At 38.3% G+C, this 18,504-nt stretch overlaps 1 protein-coding gene across 1 annotated transcript; it reads right to left on the bottom strand.

The window, feature by feature from the left end:
- Positions 1-2,120: 2,120 nt before the first annotated feature.
- Positions 2,121-3,222, bottom strand: LOC128856659 (chymotrypsin-2). The gene is made up of 3 exons (XM_054091975.1): positions 3,110-3,222; positions 2,448-3,049; positions 2,121-2,392 (listed from the first exon to the last, which is right to left on the bottom strand). The coding sequence occupies exons 1-3, from the start codon at positions 3,201-3,203 to the stop codon at positions 2,237-2,239; spliced, it is 852 nt and encodes a 283-aa protein (XP_053947950.1). The 5' UTR covers positions 3,204-3,222; the 3' UTR covers positions 2,121-2,236.
- Positions 3,223-18,504: the final 15,282 nt, after the last annotated feature.

The following is an 18,504-nucleotide window of genomic DNA, read 5'->3' as shown; positions in this document are numbered from 1 at the left end:
GTGCAATCAGTTATGAGTAATTAGTGCGCCCAGCAGTTCGACCTCACAACCACCGGCGGCTACATTTGCATAGCTATCTGATAGGTCAGGGAATGAGAACTGCACTTGAAATGCATGGAAACCTTCGATGGGTTCTCTTAGCAAATTATGCTGGTTAGAATTTGCTGGAAATTAGTGAAATATTGATAAGCATGCATGTGTGCACCCTGTAGGAAAAACCTAGTTTTGACGTCCATTTCTATTGAATAATAAAAGGCTGATACTATCGAGTGGTTGGTGCGCGACTACTATGGGGTCAAGTATAAGTATAAGTATAAGTATAAGTATAAGTATAAGTATAAGTATAAGTATAAGTATAAGTATAAGTATAAGTATAAGTATAAGTATAAGTATAAGTATAAGTATAAGTATAAGTATAAGTATAAGTATAAGTATAAGTATAAGTATAAGTATAAGGATAAGTATAAGTATAAGTATAAGTGTAAGTATAAGTATAAGTATAAGTATAAGTATAAGTATAAGTATAAGTATAAGTATAAATATAAGTATAAGTATAAGTATAAGTATAAGTATAAGTATAAGTATAAGTATAAGTATAAGTATAAGTATAAGTATAAGTATAAGTATAAGTATAAGTATAAGTATAAGTATAAGTATAAGTATAAGTATAAGTATAAGTATAAGTATAAGTATAAGTATAAGTATAAGTATAAGTATAAGTATAAGTATAAGTATAAGTATAAGTATAAGTATAAGTATAAGTATAAGTATAAGTATAAGTATAAGTATAAGTATAAGTATAAGTATAAGTATAAGTATAAGTATAAGTATAAGTATAAGTATAAGTATAAGTATAAGTATAAGTATAAGTATAAATATAAGTATAAGTATAAGTATAAGTATAAGTATAAGTATAAGTATAAGTATAAGTATAAGTATAAGTATAAGTATAAGTATAAGTATAAGTATAAGTATAAGTATAAGTATAAGTATAAGTATAAGTATAAGTATAAGTATAAGTATAAGTATAAGTATAAGTATAAGTATAAGTATAAGTATAAGTATAAGTATAAGTATAAGTATAAGTATAAGTATAAGTATAAGTATAAGTATAAGTATAAGTATAAGTATAAGTATAAGTATAAGTATAAGTATAAGTATAAGTATAAGTATAAGTATAAGTATAAGTATAAGTATAAGTATAAGTATAAGTATAAGTATAAGTATAAGTATAAGTATAAGTATAAGTATAAGTATAAGTATAAGTATAAGTATAAGTATAAGTATAAGTATAAGTATAAGTATAAGTATAAGTATAAGTATAAGTATAAGTATAAGTATAAGTATAAGTATAAGTATAAGTATAAGTATAAGTATAAGTATAAGTATAAGTATAAGTATAAGTATAAGTATAAGTATAAGTATAAGTATAAGTATAAGTATAAGTATAAGTATAAGTATAAGTGTAAGTATTTAAAATTTGGCACAAATTAAAATAATGTGATTCACTAACGGCCTCTAAGCCCACTAAAAACATCTTAGATACTTGGGAATTGAGAAGACCATTTTCCTGCAGCACGAGTTGAATGGCTTATCTAGGGATTTGAAGCTTAACAGTGTACACTTCTTTATTCTTTCTTCCGGCGTCCTTATTGCTTATCGGAATTCTCTCTTAAAATAAATAAATAATTGGCGCGTACAACCTTTTTTGGTGTTTGGCCGGGCTCCTCCGCCTATTTGTGGTGTACGTCTTTATGTTGTTCCACAAATGGAGGGACCTACAGTTTCAAGCCGTCTCCAAACGGCAAATATTTTTATGAGGAGCTTTTCCATGGCAGAAATACACGCGGAGGCTTGCCATTGCCTGCCGAGGTGCGATCGCTATTAAAAAAAACGAATTCTTTCATTTTGCTGTTTTAATTATGGAGATTTGAACCTACGCACTCTTGAATGGTAGTCACGCACCAAACCATTCGGCAATGACGGCCGGAATTCTCTCTTAAATAGCGGAACTAGGGCATCCTTTAATAAAATACTTTTAAAGCCATGGTTTATAATTTCTTCGCAATGCTCAATAATTCTTGCCGAGATTCTTAATATGTGAAAAAAATTGCCTCATCTTGAAATAATCGATTTAACAAGTTTTATAACTCTTCATTTTTTCAGTTAACTAAGTAAACTTTAGAGTAAAGCTTTCATCAATACATTATTTAAAATTTATATGCTCAATTTCCCTTCAGGCCAAGCGTGCCTTGATCCAGTCATCAAACATGGATACGCGGGTGTAAACATCTGGGCTGTTGGATGCACAAAGCGCCGTTCCATAAGAAACCACGCCAACCTGCTTTAAGCTGTCACCATTCTCCATCACTAGTGGCCCACCTGAGTCGCCCTGAAAAAATTATAACATACAAATAGTTTCCATGTTGCCTATACTTCTTTCATACATTGCACGCCCCTTTACCGAAACGCTCCAGTGCACAAATCTCCGTATCGGTTAAGTGCGTCATCACCTTTTTACACTGGTCATTTGTGATTGTTTTGTAGGACATACGTTGTAGCAAAGTCGGATAGATTGCCAGCGGCCCTTGGCCTACATGCCACATAGCGCCCCAACCCGAAAGAGTGACGGTCTGACCTCCATCCACTTTATCAGTGCCACTTACATCGATTTTATCCACCTTGGTACCGTCCAACTCGAAAGCCGGTTCGATCTTCAAGATGGCAATATCACTGGTCACTAACTCTTCATAGTCCTCGTGAATTTCATAGGACAACACTTGTGATCGAACACCGGCACTGTCGTTAAGATCGCGTATACCCGCCACTACTGAGATGCGCTTCGCATCCTGGCCATTGACGCAATGAGCTGCTGTAAGTATACGATTGGGTGCAATTAAGGAGCCACCACAGAAGTGCCGGTCCTTGCCGCTACGCGTGCGATACTGCATGGAAACCTGGTAGGGTATATATTCGCCGTCAGGCACGGCGGCACCGCCAACTACACGCTCCTGGGAGTCAAAGTCGTGCGACTCGAAGTAGGCATCCACTTGGTGTGGAATGATTATTGTTAAGGAAAATTATCTAATCCATTAATAAATGCACTTACGGTCTATAACGGTGCCCTTGAATCGATTTGGATTGGTGTAGCCTGTTCCAAGCAAGCAGAGTGAAAACAATATTGGCGTAATTCTCGGTCCCATTTTCTTGTGGCGATTAGAATGCGATTTGCTGAGTTGTTCCACTTGCCATAACCGCAAGACGCTTTTATACCAAAAGTCACATGCCACCTATGTGGGGTGGCCTCTTGTGACTTTTTAATCGCGAGCAGTGGGCGGTAACAAATTTGCATACGTTAAACTTAGTAGTAAATGGAAATTAACATTCAACCTGTATAATTTTCTGCTTCTTTATTGTTTTGCGCAGTTTTTTAGAACATTCATTGAAGGAAGCGATTTATTAAGTCGTTTGCCTGAAGGTTCGGTGCATTTTTAGTTCTATTGGAGACAGTCACCGATATGTTTTTTTTAGTTGCACATTTTTTCAACGATATGCAGCTCCGGAATCATTTATATTTTCTTTTATATTTTCAAAAGGCGATTGAAATCCCGCCTTAGCACACTTACGCATAAAAGTGTTGATCTTTTCATCTAAGCAGCGTCGAAAGAAGATCATCTGATAAGCAAGTAAACGTTGGAGACCACACACCGTTCTTTGGCGGCATTTTGTGCGACAACTTGAAATTGTCTGGCAATAAAATGTTTTATGACTTTTGCACAGACACATAAACATATCCTTCTGCCTGTTCACCTGCGCGTGAAGTATGAGTTGTATGTATGTATATTTGTGATATTTTATTATATATTTGTTGGGACTCCTATTTGTGTGAATCGTTAGAGTTTACCAGACTATGACATCCATCCACCAAAAAAACTTACCGTAGAGCCATATGACCCAATTTTTATACATGAAAACATTAATTTTATTAGTGCAATGTACTGAATTTGGGAAATATTAAAGTCATAATTCGTATGCTTTTTTGTTTTCGTAAATCTGCTCTTCAGAACCGCAATAGCCCAAAAAAAAAAATATTATATCGAGCTTGCCACCTTCTCTTTAGTATTCGTGCAACTGAATCTTATTTCTTTAGAAAAATTGCACAACAATTTTTTTAAGATTTTATGATTTTATTTGGACAGGAAAGAAACGCAGTACGGGCTTACAGCCTTGAACCCTTTTGTGTTCGCACAATCGAGGGAAAAGGAATACGAAATGTTGGCTATGTCGATGCGTAGTTTGCTAAATTGCTAACAAACATAGTAGAACGAGTAAAAACATTTATTGAAGTGAAAAGAGTTGCGCATCCATGATTAGGTGAGAGCTGTTGAGGAATGTAGACAAATAACTTAAAAAAATTCTTCACACTGAACGCTCGCTCTAACAAAAATCATTTAAACCTACTCTCTACAGTAATTTATGTTTTTTGTTTCCTGTTTCGGTAACAATTTAGAATTTTAATTAATTTAATACGAGGTGTGTTCAAAAAGTATCGCGAATTTTGAATTTTCGCAGATTACGTATATTCGAGTTTCGATATTTTTGTGGCGATATGTTGATACTCATGTCTCTCACTCATGCCGACGAGTTCGGCCATTTTGAATGTTCAGTTAATTGTTGACAGCTGCCTTGCTTGCACGTGTTTCGGTTCGTCTTCCATTTTTAACTATTCAAAAAGATGGATCAAAGAAACTGTATCAAATTGTGTGTGAAAAACGAAATTAAGTGCGCAGATGCATTCCGAATGTTGACTCAGTGCGGTGTCATACGAAGAAGCTACTTTGGGCCAAAGCAACGTTTATCGGTGCTACAAAATGTTCTCAGAAGGCCGAGAAGATGTATTCCACGAAAAGCGTGCCGGACGCCCGAGCACTTCAACAACAGACGAAAACATTGATGAAGTGAAGCAAATGGTATTGGCCAATCGTGTATTCACCGTTAGAGAAGTTGCTGAAGACCTAGACACATCGATTGGCACGTGTACTTCGATTTTTTTCAATGATTTGGGCATGAGACGGGTCGCCGCGAAATTCGTACGAAAACTGCTCAATTTCGACTAAAAGCAGCATCGCATGAACATTGCTAATGAGATGTTGGACTCTGTCCGCGACGACCCAAATTTGCTCCAGAGGGCCATAACTGGTGAGGAATCGTGAGTTTATGGTTATGACGTGGCAACCAAAGCTCAATCATCTCAATGGAAGCGACCGCATGAACCAAGACCGAAAACAGCGTGCCAAGTTCGGTCGAATGTAAAAGTTTTGCATACCGTTTTCTTCGATTGCAGGGGCGTTGTGCATCATGAGGTCTTGCCACAGGGTAAAACGGTCAATAGGGAATATTACCTGCAAGTTATGCGCAATTTGCGGAAAGCAGTCCGCCAGAAATGCCCGGATTTTTGGAAGAACAAAAATTGGCTCTTGCATCAGGATAACGCCCCTGCATTTTCGTTATATGGATAGTTTCGTACAACGTACCTATATCAAACTGGCACTTGGTTTGTTGGTTGGTTGGTTGGTTTAAGGGTGACCCCGCATCGGAGTGCCACATAGACCGCAAGTTGGGTCCGTTGTGTTGCCCAAGAGCTCATTATGTTATATGATTTCCCCACCTAACCGAGATTTTTATTGTAGATTTTGGTCAAAGATGTTAATTCGTTTCGAGAATTTGATGAGAGATTCGATTTTCAGGTTCGAGAGTACTGAAAGATTGTCAATTGTTGGAGAGCCAAGAAGAGCGAGTCGACTTCTGGCTAGACCGGGACAACTGCACAGCAAGTGTCTGCTCGCTACTTCCTCATCTTCGTCCTCGCAGTATCTGCACAGGTCGTTTTGAGGAACCCCGAGCCGACGTGCGTGAGTGCCCAAAAGGCAGTGACCGGTGATGAGAGATATTATATGCCTTAGTTCGTGTTTCGAAAGACTTATAAGGGTTTTTGTCTGTTTCAGATTGTAGGGTGGCCAGATTTGTCTGGTCGTAACGCAAGTAGTTTCCACTCGCCACCTCCGATCAGCAATGCTGTGAAATTCTCGATCAATGAGCAATTTGCATGTTGAGAGCGGAATGTGGATTGTGGGTAAGTTACTAACATTTGATTGCGCAACTCCAGCTCTTGCGAGCTCATCAGCTTTGCAGTTACCTTCGAATCCACTGTGACCCGGTATCCAGATAACTTGGATTCTGAACACTTATCTCGTTAAGAGATAAGAGACAGGATCGAACCACATCTGAGTGGGTATAAGAGGAGCTGAGTGCTCGAACGGCCGCTTGACTGTCGGTGAAAAAGGCGATATCCTCTAGTGATATTCTATTTTCTAAGAGAGTTTTCGCAGCATACCAGATAGCGCATACTTTCGCTTGGAATACGCTACAGTAGTCGGGTAATCTAAATGATAGATTGATGTAAGGGGAATTGGAAAAGATTCCAAATCCCACTTTGCCGTCTTGTTTTGAACCATCTGTATATATAATCAGAGGGCCATCGATTTCGGTTAGATTTGTCTTCCATTCTTCCCTAGTTGGGAGTGAACAGGAGAATAGCAAGGGTGGTGATGGAAGACTTACATGATAGTCTATGTCGGAAGAGATAACAGTGTTCCTGTTCAGAATGGCCGAATGGCCCAGATACTTATTCCATTTCGATATAGCATTCATGCGTGTCGCTGCTTTCGCTGCAATCGCTTTGCCAGCCATATCGATAGGGAACAAGTGAAGCAACGTATTTAGAGCCTTAGTAGGTGTTGTACTTAAGCATCCTGTTATCAGGAGGCAGGCTGTTCTTTGGACTCGATCAATTGTGGCTACTCTGCACCGTTTTTCGAGTGCTGTCCACCATAGAACCACACCGTAGAAGAGTATCGGTTTGATGATCGAGGTATATATCCAATAAATGATCCGAGGTGAAAAACCCCAGGTTTTGCCTATAGCTTTCTTACAAGTATAAAGAGCTATGAAAGCTTTTCTACATCTGTTTTCGATGTTCAATTTCCAACTCAACTTCCTATCTAGAATAACTCCTAGATATTTAGCTGAATCAGATAGGAGTAATGATTCCCCTTTTAAAGTTATTGTTTGCAGTGGAGGAGATTGTTGTTTCCTATTGAAGAGAACAAGATCTGTCTTTGCTGGATTCGCATTTAGTCCGCATTCGGTGCACCATTTTGACAGAATATTGATTGAGCGTTGCATGAGCTCAGTGAGGGTATTCAGGTGTTTGCCTGACACGCAGAGAGCAATATCATCTGCATAGGCTACAACCTTGCAGCCTGCAAACTGTTTACAGCGAGATTCCAGAGAAGGGGTGAAAGTACTCCGCCTTGAGGAGTGCCTTTGACGGCGTACATTCTCATGCGGCTTAACCCAAGCTCTGAAGTGATTATTCTATTTTGGAGCATTTGTTCGATCATCTTTCGGATGGAGTAATTAATACCCAATTTGGCAATTTCAGACAAAATAGCGTTGGGTTCAATATTATTAAAAGCACCTTCTATGTCCATAAATGCGACAAGAGAGCACTCCTTATTGTGAAGGGAAGTTTCCACTGTTTGCACCAGTGAATGAAGTGCCGTTTCAGTCGATTTCCCTTTAGTGTAGGCATGTTGTGCCTCAGAGATCAACTTAGTATCAAGTTGGGTTTTGATTTGCTCATCTAAGACTTTTTCAAAAGCCTTTAAGCAAAAAGAGGTTAGGCTAATGGGCCTGAAGTCGTTTGGTTTGCAGTGTGAAGGCTTCCCCGTTTTCGGAATGAATACTACCTTCGATTTCTTCCAAATTGTCGGAAGGTAAGAGAGAGATTTAAACACTTGTTAAAGATCCTTGTTAACCAAGGCAGTAGAATTTCCAGTCCTTCTTGAAGTTCTGCTGGAATGATGTTGTCAGGACCTGGTGATTTAAATTTTTTAAAGCTTAGTATTGCTGTAGAGATGCTATTAGAGCTGTTTAGATCTGATCTATTCCCATAATTACTCTGAAGAGTGCTGGGAAGTGCAGGTAAGTTGGCAACACAGCCTGGAAAGTGAGATTCTAGAAGTATTCTAAGAGTGTGGTCAGTTGAAGTAGTCCAAGTTCCATCTTGAGTCATGATAAAACTGGGAGAGACTGGGTTTGATGCAAGAATCTTGCGTAGTCTGCTTACTTCTGAAGTGTTCTCTAATTCTTGAGTGTATGATCGCCAAGATGTGCGTTTTGCACTTCTGACAGCTTTCTTAAAGTCTTTGAGACATTGTCGATATTCTTCCCATTCGTCTGTTATTTTAGATTGGTTAAAGAGTTTCCGAGTTCGATTGCGAAGTTCTGAGATTTCTGGAGTTCACCAAAAAGGTTTATGCTTACCTCCTGTTTTTGTCAGGGGACAAGATTGTCGTGCTGCGCTTTGACACGTCTTCGTTATCATGTTGACAGCGTTTTCGAAACTGACACTTAAATAAATTGAAATTCAATGGGCTATAAAACTGCATTGTATTTGTAGTAGAATTAAATCTTTCTTCTTACTTTCTTTGTCTTTTGTTATAGGCCTCAGGCCTGCACGAGTAAATATAAAATTTATTTTATATCACAGTTCCAGTATCAACAAAATAAAAATAAAATATAATAAAATAATTTTTTGTGCCTTGAAGTGCCGTAGATATCCAGCTGTCCTTCCATCGCTTTAGAGCTCTTCGCGTTGCACGTCTTCCGCTTGGTTTACAATCTCTAGGAATTCTCATTATCCGATTCTATGTGCCCTTCTTATATGGTCATTCCAAGCTCGTCTTCTACTCCTTACAAGTTTAAGAATGTCAGTAACTTTCGTTTCCTTCCTTATTGCTTCATTCCACACGTAATCTAGACGAGATTCTTTTCTGCAATGGATTGTAAAATTTGCATTTCTGTGGTGCGTAGTATTCGTTTTGTTTTAAATTTTCAGCTCACGCCTCTGCACCATACGCCAGAATGGGTCTTATCATAGATTTGTATATTTGGGGTTTACCTTTCGTTCTTAAGTGGTTATTCCTCCATATTATGTCTCTAAGACCTCCTGGTACTTTTCCGCCTTGATCACATCTTTCTCGCACTTCCTTGATAATGTTGGGGTCGCTCTAGATCTCCACACCGAGGTATTTAAACTTCATCACAGTTGCACCTTAATGGATTTTTTTATATGACTAAGCTATTTGGCTTTTCAGCCGACACCTCCACAATAAATATTTTTGCAGTGACTCAAAATTTGTGTAATAGACGTTGTAGGCCATCTGAGTTGGCTATTAAAACAGCGACGTCCGCTTAAGACATTATAGCGATGCTTGAGTGTTGCATTCGGTAATCTTCTATTTGGTTGACCTTATTTATTATCTGTTTATCTTATTACTAACTAACACTCTAGAAGACTCTCATCATGCCCGTCCTAACGTATGGCACAGAAGCGTGGACGATGGCAATATCCAATGAAACGAGTATTTGAGAGAAAGATTCTGCGTAAGATTTTTGGACCTTTACACATTGGCAACGGCGAATATCGCAGGCGATGAACGATGAGCTGTATGAGCTTTACGACGGCGTAGACATAGCGCAGCGAATAAAGATCCAGCGGCTACGTTGGCTGAGTCATGTCGTCCGAATGGATACAAACGACTTTCGATGCGGTACCAGCTGGTGGTAGCAGAGAAAAAGGAAGGCCTCCTTTGCGTTGAAAAGATCAGGAGGAAAAGGACTGGCACACTTGGTGTGCCCAATTAGCGCCGGTTAGCACGAGAAAGAAACGACTGGCGCGCTTTGTTAAGCTCGGACAAAATCGCGTAAATGGTTATAGCGCCAATTAAGAAGAAGAAAAGTTAAAATAGAAGCGGCAGGAACTTTGTTCTAATAACTTCGAGTTTAATTATTCAAAATAGTCCCCTCTGGCTTCAATACACTGTTTTACGCGATCTCAAAGCTTTTCGAAAGAGTGTTTCAGGTCATTGACCGGAATGTCCGTCAGGATGACTTTTGAATGGCCTCTACGGACGAAAAATGTTTTCCTTTCATAGCCAAATGCAATTTTGCCAATAGGTAGAAGTCACAGGGAACCATATCAGGCGCATACGGTGAGTGATTGATGGTTAAAATGCGATTTCTAGTCAAAAAATCAGTCACAAGAGTGGATCGATCCAGGGCGAATTCAACGAATGCGATGCAACAAACGCTTCAAAACGCCAAGATAGAAAAAGCAAATGAGTATCAACTTGATTTTTGACTTCACTGACCCGACTTTTTGGGCGGTGGCTCGTCTGGGGCCTTCCATTCGGCACTTTGACGCTTAGTTTCAGGTTCATGTTGGAATTACCACGTTTCATCACCATTTCGAAAGTTGAGTTCTGAGCAATTTTTGGTACTCAGTTAACTTTGTGTGGAATGAAAGGTGCACAGACCTTTCGTAAGCCCAAATTATCTGTCGAAATGCGATAAATCGATATTTTGGAGATATTCAACTCCGATTACATGAATTTCAGCAATTATTTCGGTTAATTTTTGATAAATATACGAAGAATTTTGATGGAGTTTTCGGTGATTGCTGATTTTGTTCATTGTCATTTATGTCCTCACAACCATCTCTGAAACGTGTAAATCACTCATGAACTCTGGCACGTGATAGACAATTATCGTCATAAACTTTTTTCATCACGATTTTAAAACAAAATTTGATATTAGCTCTTTGTTCGAAACTCATTTTTGTACCGATAACACAACATACTGACACTTTAGACGCAATAACTTCGCTTCCACGGAACCGATTCTCGCCAAGCTTTCACTGGATGTAACTTCCAACGCACTAACTCATTAAAAAGATGGCGCCATCGAAAACAGTTTTATGACGCCAGTCTTGATTATTTTGGACTTCACCTTGTATTCTCTGACTTTTTGAGTTTTTTGATCTGCCACATAAAAAAAATTAAACTCAAAAACTAATTATTATTTATGCAAGGAAAAGTTTTGTTTTCGATAAATACATTATGTAATTTTGATGAAAAATGTAACACAAATGTAATTAATAAAACAATAAACTTGGAGGCATTAATATTATGCATAATTATATTTTTTGAACAACTTAACTTCAAAATTTTAGAATCCCAAAATAAAGATTAAATATACGTTGTTTTGATCAAACTCATACTGATTATGGCCTCTCATTTTAACAGTCTGGTTGGTAATGGAACAAAATATAAAATATAAGTATATATTTATGTACATATGTATGTATATATTTAAGTATGTGCGACGATAAAGGAAACTAGCGGGGCATTAAAGCCCCCTGAGCAACGCCGCTACATTACTTTAGTGTGTGTATGTGTGTATGTGATGCAAATAAATAAACCGAATAAAGTGCAGGTAACCAGGTATGGCAATTTTATGTCGAGAAGCCCGAATGTAGCGAAAAAAATCAATAGTTTTAGCGGGCGTCACTGATTGTGACTTTGTTTGAACTGATAAAAGGCTGCCAAAAGCAAAAGCAAAAACAAAAACCGTTTTGAGATGACACTCCGTCGCGGCAGCTCCAGTGCAGATGGCCATTGCGATTGGGCGTGCGGATTCGTTTGGATTCGTGTTCGCCAACTGCAATTGCCGCAATGCCGGCAGTGTCGGGGCAGAGTTATTGTTAAGTGTTGTAACCTTTAAACTGCAAGTGTGCCACATGCTGAGTGCAGTATCAAGCTGAGTCCTGGCCAACAACAACAGTACTGAATAAAATTTATAAAACAAAACGCAATTCGCAATTCTTAATTCGCTTTTCGGTTGGCTGCCCCTTTTTCGACTCACATACCGACATGTTTATTTGTTTATCTGTATGTATTTTTGTAGTAGCTGCGACATTGGCGTTGACAGTCGTACATTGCCAAAATTATGGAGGCTTTCTTGAAAAGAATTCGCGCGCCACATTTTACGCTGTTAGAACAAAAAAAACCTGTTTCTCTCATATAAATATCTGCCTGTATATAGAAATTATGCTTCTTCTATGATGAGACTACGACTAGCCAATTTCTGAATTAACCAGAAGAGAATTAAGTAATTAAGAAAACACGTCGATTTAATCCGTTGCAGTCGTTGTTCATTCCAGCAATGTCACTCATTCAGAGAGAAGCCAACGAGGCAGCAACAACAAGCATAGGTTACGGTCTACACCGGCAAATTGTTTAATTTCGGGTGGCATTTCAATTGCGATTTCCTGGGAATGACACCTACTCACACTGCCTCCAGCATCCACGAAGGGACCACCTTCAGTGTTCCTACAACTAAAGCTGTGACCAACGCCAACTTCAACGTTTTTCTACAAATCCAGTCACATGGCAGACTATGGAAAGCAGCCGATCAGCCGCCGCAACAGCGAGGGTAATGGTTGATGGTGTGGTGTCGATCGATTCAGCGCTGACCAATTCAACAACACAGCAATTTTAATCAGTGAAATAATTTAAATATTCTGATTTCTGATCTGAAGGGCGCACAGCGACGAGTCAGCAGCTGAGCAAAGGCAAGTCCAGCCAAAGGTGTCGAATCAATAGACCGCCATCGAGTACGTTTCGCATCCGGATTCAGAGCATTTGCGCGGTAGGCCGAATTAATTCATTCATTCATGATTTGCCTCAGTTGAAATACTAAACCTGTGGCAGTGCACCGCAGCAACATTCGCCAGAGCCAGCGAGCTGTCGTTGTGTGCTGTTGTGGCTGGTTGGCGATGCAAATCATCAGCCAATAAGCAACACATAGCTTCTGCTACCAGCACCTTACCGGCGCGTACAACGACACTTGAGCGGAACGAGTGTGTGGGTTGATGTGTGTGCTCGTGTTGCATGCAACATTAGCTGCCCGTTGTTAATGAATCATTTTATTGTGTTGTTGCTGATGGCTTACGACTACTGCCACAGTAGACTGCTCCGATTATTGCTACTGTTTTAGAGTGCGCTTGGGATGACTGGTAGCGATCGAGCAAATAAAACGACGATAGACGTCGACGAGTTAGCGCGTATTTTTGCGAATTAATTATGCACACCTTTGTTTGCTTCTGAAAAAGTTTTTGCACTTCCCTTCCTTGCCTTACTTGGCACATGCGCTGCGTCGCGGGTCTTGATCTCTGCACTAGTGTGTTAATTGTTGGCTCGGCCTGCCCACCCGTCCAGTTGATCGTGCGATTATCATTGGGACGGGTCGGCTGTCGCACTCCCGCTGTCGCCAAATGCCACGCAACCATGGCGCAGATAAGCAACATTTGAATGGCTTTATTTAGTGTGAATTTGTTAACGTTTTGGTGGTTTGTGGTGCCTGGTTTGCGCACTCGTTCATCCACTAGGAATTGACGCAAATGATGCTGTAGTATCAGTGTCAGGATTCTTAATCCTTCCGAACTTAATTGGGCCACACAGCGCTGCGTTTGCTGTAGCGATTTAATGAAATCCGACTAATTTGCATATTCAATAAAAAAAAGTAGCTAAAGTCATTAAGCGCCGCATTAAATTGGGGTACAAGTAATGCGATATGTTCGAAAGGCCCAATCACATAAATACCAATGCGAAGCTGCAATGATAACACAAAAGATATGTTCCTCTAATTAGTTGTGTTTGCGTTTATCAATTTTTCAAAATGAAGCTTCGTAAATTAACTTTAAAACACATATTTCATGCATACACTTGAGATCTGCACTGTCAACAGCAAACACCCGACGCCGCTCTGCCGTCAAGGCAAAATGTATGCGCAAGAGGAGTGAGCAGCACAACAACAAGGCAGAGCGCATGCAGTTCCTTTCGTTTTTATTCAAACATTTATATAAATATGATAATTGTAGTAGAAAATAATTGATAAATTTGATTAATGGAGAGTGATAGTGGATAGCGATAGAACTCCAACCGCTGGAACTACTTCTTATTTGTTGTAGCTTGTAAATTAGTTCTATGATTTTTAATGCATTTTGGTTAGGAGTGTCTTCCTTTTTAACTTATTACAAAAAAAGACCATTGTAGGGAGATTAGCTTCAAAATACAAAAAACCATGAGCATAGTTATTAGCGTACATACATATTTTGGAAATTTATAGGATGTTGCTTAAGTGACTTCCACTTTTTTTCACTCCCGCCTTGCCCATTCATTTATCATTTCATTTACCGGGCAGATCACTGAAACCCTCAAAGTGTTAAATGGTCCGGCACTCGAAGTGTAAACACCTTAAGACCGCTCGCGAGTCTGATGCACGGGCATCGGCTGTCTGTTAGTTGGCTAAATGACAGACCAGATAATTGTTTACAAGCTCGTGGAAGCATTTGGCCGAGAGTAAATGCGGAAAAAGGTAATCAGTAATGGATTTCAAACGTAATAGTGGGATAGATAGATACTGGTAGCATCGCGAAACGTCATGGAGATGGCCATCAAAAGACTGCAACGTCACGTGAAATGGTTGAAAAAGTGAAGAAGCGACTTGAGCGAAATCCCCGACGAAGTGCCTATCAAATGGCGAAAGAACTGAAAATATCTGACCATAGCATCCGCCACGTACTGAAAAATGATCTCAAAGTCTAGCCTTATAAGATCCAAAAGGCGCATGGTCTTACACCAAAGCAGCAACAAGTCAGACTTGAGAGAGCGAAGGAGTTGCTTCGCTTGGTCGAACGCGGTCAATTTCCGAAATTTCGTAAACCCTCAAAACGATAGGGTTTATTTGACCGACCGTTCATATGAGAATTTGAGTCATCGATTGGCTACCAGGATGCAGCACCCGCCGTCAGCACAGGTAATGATTTGGGCCGCTGTAACCGCGGATAGGCGCTCTCCAATCATTTTCATCCAGCCTGGCGGCAAGGTAAATGAGAAATATTATCGGAAAAGTATTCTGGAAGTTGGTTTGAAGCCGTGGGCAGACAAACATTGCGATGGCAGACCATGGACGTTTCAACAGGACTCGGCACCGTCTCACAAAGCTGGAGTGAGTCAAGAATGGCTAAAAAACAACGTTCCGAACTTCATAACGTCCACATAAATGGCTCTCAAATTCACCAGACGTGAGTCCGATGGATTATTTTCTTTGGGCCATTTTCGAAAGCAAGGTCCGAACTAAAGGACTCACTAGTCTCGAGGCTATGAAAAATGCCATAGTCCGCGAGTGGGCCAAAATACCTGCAAGTCATATGCGGGCAGGTTGCGATTCATTGATTCGTTTCTGGACCGTCTCAAGGCCATAGCCAAGAGAAAAGGTAGTCATATCGAGCAAGAGGAAATTGATTGTTAATTTTGTATTATTTTCACCCATTTTTTACTTTGAATTGAATAAAAGTAATTTTCCAAACTAAACTTATGGGCTTTTTAAGGCCGGCGGGCCAATTAGATGTTCTAAATTCAGTAGTTTTCGCGAAGCGTTGTAGGATGAGAAAAAAAAACAATTAGCCAAATGAAGTTTTGGGGATAGTTTAATATATATTTGAGCTAAAAAAAAAAAATTTTTACAATCTCCAACAATATATTGTAAGCCGAGTTATCAATAGATTCCCAGAGCGCCTTGCCACTGAAGTATTCAACTTCTGTACAAGACACAACTTGCAATTTTCATCTGAAAACAAAAAAAAAAGATTATTAATTTTGATGTAATTATCTTCGATGTGAACTAAGAAAATTGGGAGAAACACGTAAAATTCGAATTTTTGGGGAAGGTAGAAAAAAAAGTGGTTTTTCAAGGGGAAAAAAACTCTTCAACTGGGTAAAAAAGTCGCTTAAAAAAAGTTGTTGGATGTTTTTTTTAGTTCACATAGAAGAGAAAACAATACTGAAGATAACGCATTTTGAATGAAATGGATAGCTCGTTTAGTTTTTTTGCAATCGTGTACATAAATTAGGTAAAATCGTGAAAATGAAAAGCCGAGAAAACGCGCTTCAAAGTTACAACAATAAGCGCACGGTTGCTCGATGCCGCACTACGCTCGGCTCTGTAGCTCTGCAAATACTTGGAATTTAACTCTGAAAATTTGTGTCTCATATTCTTCAATATCTAAGCTATTGATTTCAGGAAAAAAAAAATCGATTTTTTTGACCTTTTAATTGGCCCGCCGACCTTAATTGGTTACACTTCGAGTGCCGAACCCTGTATTAAAAGATAAATTTAATGCGAACACTGCGTGCATTTTACAGTCAAGTTGCTTACAAAAAAGAGTACCATCAAAAACCTCTCCTGAGTAAGGGCGACTCTATGAGTCCCTGAGTCACAAAGCTCAATAAATATATTTGAAGGTGTTTAACCGCACTACACTCACTCAATGTTCGGTTCCCCCCGGGCCTAAGCTATAAATAGAGCTACATATACGAATACGAAGAGATATAAGTTTGAAAAATGTGCTAATGAACTACATGCGTGATATCTTTTACACTTTATCTATCAACAAACTAACTAATATCAACGATTCGGATATATTCAGCTTTTCAGAAGGCTCACAAACTATTATATGGGTGTAGTGGAAAAATATTCCAATCTATTTTCGCCTCATCTACCAACCAAAACTAGCAGTAGCCACAGTGATTATTTAAGTAAAATAAAATATCCAGATTCAGGTGAAATCCTTTTGTATTTATACTGCGCAAGCTTCCGCACCATCACTGTTATCCACCATTTAATTCTTAACCAGGTAAAATTCTACTCATTGGAGCTTTCACTTTCTGAGTTTTGAAACATCTTAAGGAAAAATATTGATTTCAGTAATACCAAGTCATTTAGCCGCCTCGCTTAGATATTCCAGGCCATATGATTCAAATAAGCTTCAAGTGCCAGATTTAGAACGACAATGCCATTCTTCAATTGGTCATTTCTGCTTTTGAGTCACAATTTCTCACTGAATGTCTAGTTTGGAAAACGCGTGAGCGGGTGTGTCTTTGGTTACCGCTGCTTAGTTCACCAGTTGCTTAAATCATAGCTTTCAAGTGTAGATGAAAATATTTTATGAAGTTTAACTTAAATGAAAACATACTAATTAGCAAATTTAATCGTTCAATGCACATTTTTATGTTGACTGCATGTTTAGTTTTCATTTCTCACAGCGAGTTTCTTCATAACTTGCTTCTTTTATATTAAAATAATTCAGTGCGGCCAAATAGATAATAGTCAGATACTGCACTCACCCCCTACCTTCTGCTTATTACTCTTTCATTACTTGTCTTAAGGGGACCCGGTGGTCTAGAAATTAAAAAAAAAAATCGATTTTTTGTTTTTTCGATATTTCGAAAGTATGGTATCTTAAGAATCAACTGTGAAATTTTCATGCGGAAATTCTCAATATTATACAATAGCTTCCACATTCCATTGACTGGGTAGAGAGTGCGCTCCTGTACCTTAAACTTTAAACTCATTTATCTCGAAACTACTTTTTTCGGCCTGGTGTTGTCAAAAAAAAAAAAAACTATTCAACAGAATCGTCTGAAATTTTAATATGTTGTTCACAACATCAATGGCTATCGCCCATACTTGAGTCATATTATTTCAATTATTTCGTTTTTTTTATTAAAAAACTGAAAAAACCCCGATTTTACAGTGTCAAATTCAAAACCGCGTCATTTAGTCAAACATTTTTTTTTCTTGTATGGGACATAGCTAATTTTTTGATTTTTGTGTTGCAGATAAATATCTAGAAGAGCCAAAATGGACAACACCGTCCAGGTGCAATCTTTCGTGAGGGTCAACTTCAGCGCCATTTTTAAAATTATTAAAGTAAAAATTTTTTTTTTCATTTTGTACGTAAAAGAAATGAAATAAAATGCCTAAAAAATTTAAATAACATTTTTCATTTTTTTATTGTAAAAAAAATTCCGGAAAGTACTCTAAATTTTCGAGCTCTAGACCACCGGGACCCCATAATCATCTTTATAGTTAACACACACACTTGCTAACATCTGTAACACAACACTTCACGCATTCTCTTAACATCTTTCTGTTATTGTTTAATGTAAGTCTGAACTGTAAGCTTGGATTCTTTTAATGTTAGAAATAAGTTTGAGTTTGTAATAAAGAAAAAATTAATACTTTCGATGATGATAAACTATTTAATTTCGTTAGCATGCATTCAAATTTTTTTTTTGTATAAAATTTCTATAAACTTACGAGTATGTAAGGTACCGTACAAATTTTCTGTTTTGATTTATTTCCCGCATTTGGGATGTATTGGAAGCTTTCATGTATTAAGGGGTTACATGGGTTTCGTCGGGTAAAAAAAGGCCTCTTTTCAATATTTTTTCTTCTATGTAAAAAATTATTTATTTAATTCAACCTTTTTTCTGTCTTATAGATACATATTTAAAGAATAATTTCTGAAATATTGAAAAAAAAAAAATAAAAATCCTCTATTGTCATTTCCGGCGACCTCTCGAAAAAAGGTGCGTCCGCATTGTCAGGATCATCAAAAATGAAAAAACAAAAATAAGTGTTTTAGTTAAGACTATAAACTCGTGCTTGAACGAAGGAAATAAAAAAAGTAAA

The sequence above is a fragment of the Anastrepha ludens genome, chromosome 2 (assembly GCF_028408465.1).
Source record: "Anastrepha ludens isolate Willacy chromosome 2, idAnaLude1.1, whole genome shotgun sequence".
Taxonomy (NCBI): Eukaryota; Metazoa; Arthropoda; class Insecta; order Diptera; family Tephritidae; genus Anastrepha; species Anastrepha ludens.
This window is presented reverse-complemented; position numbering and strand designations above follow the sequence as displayed.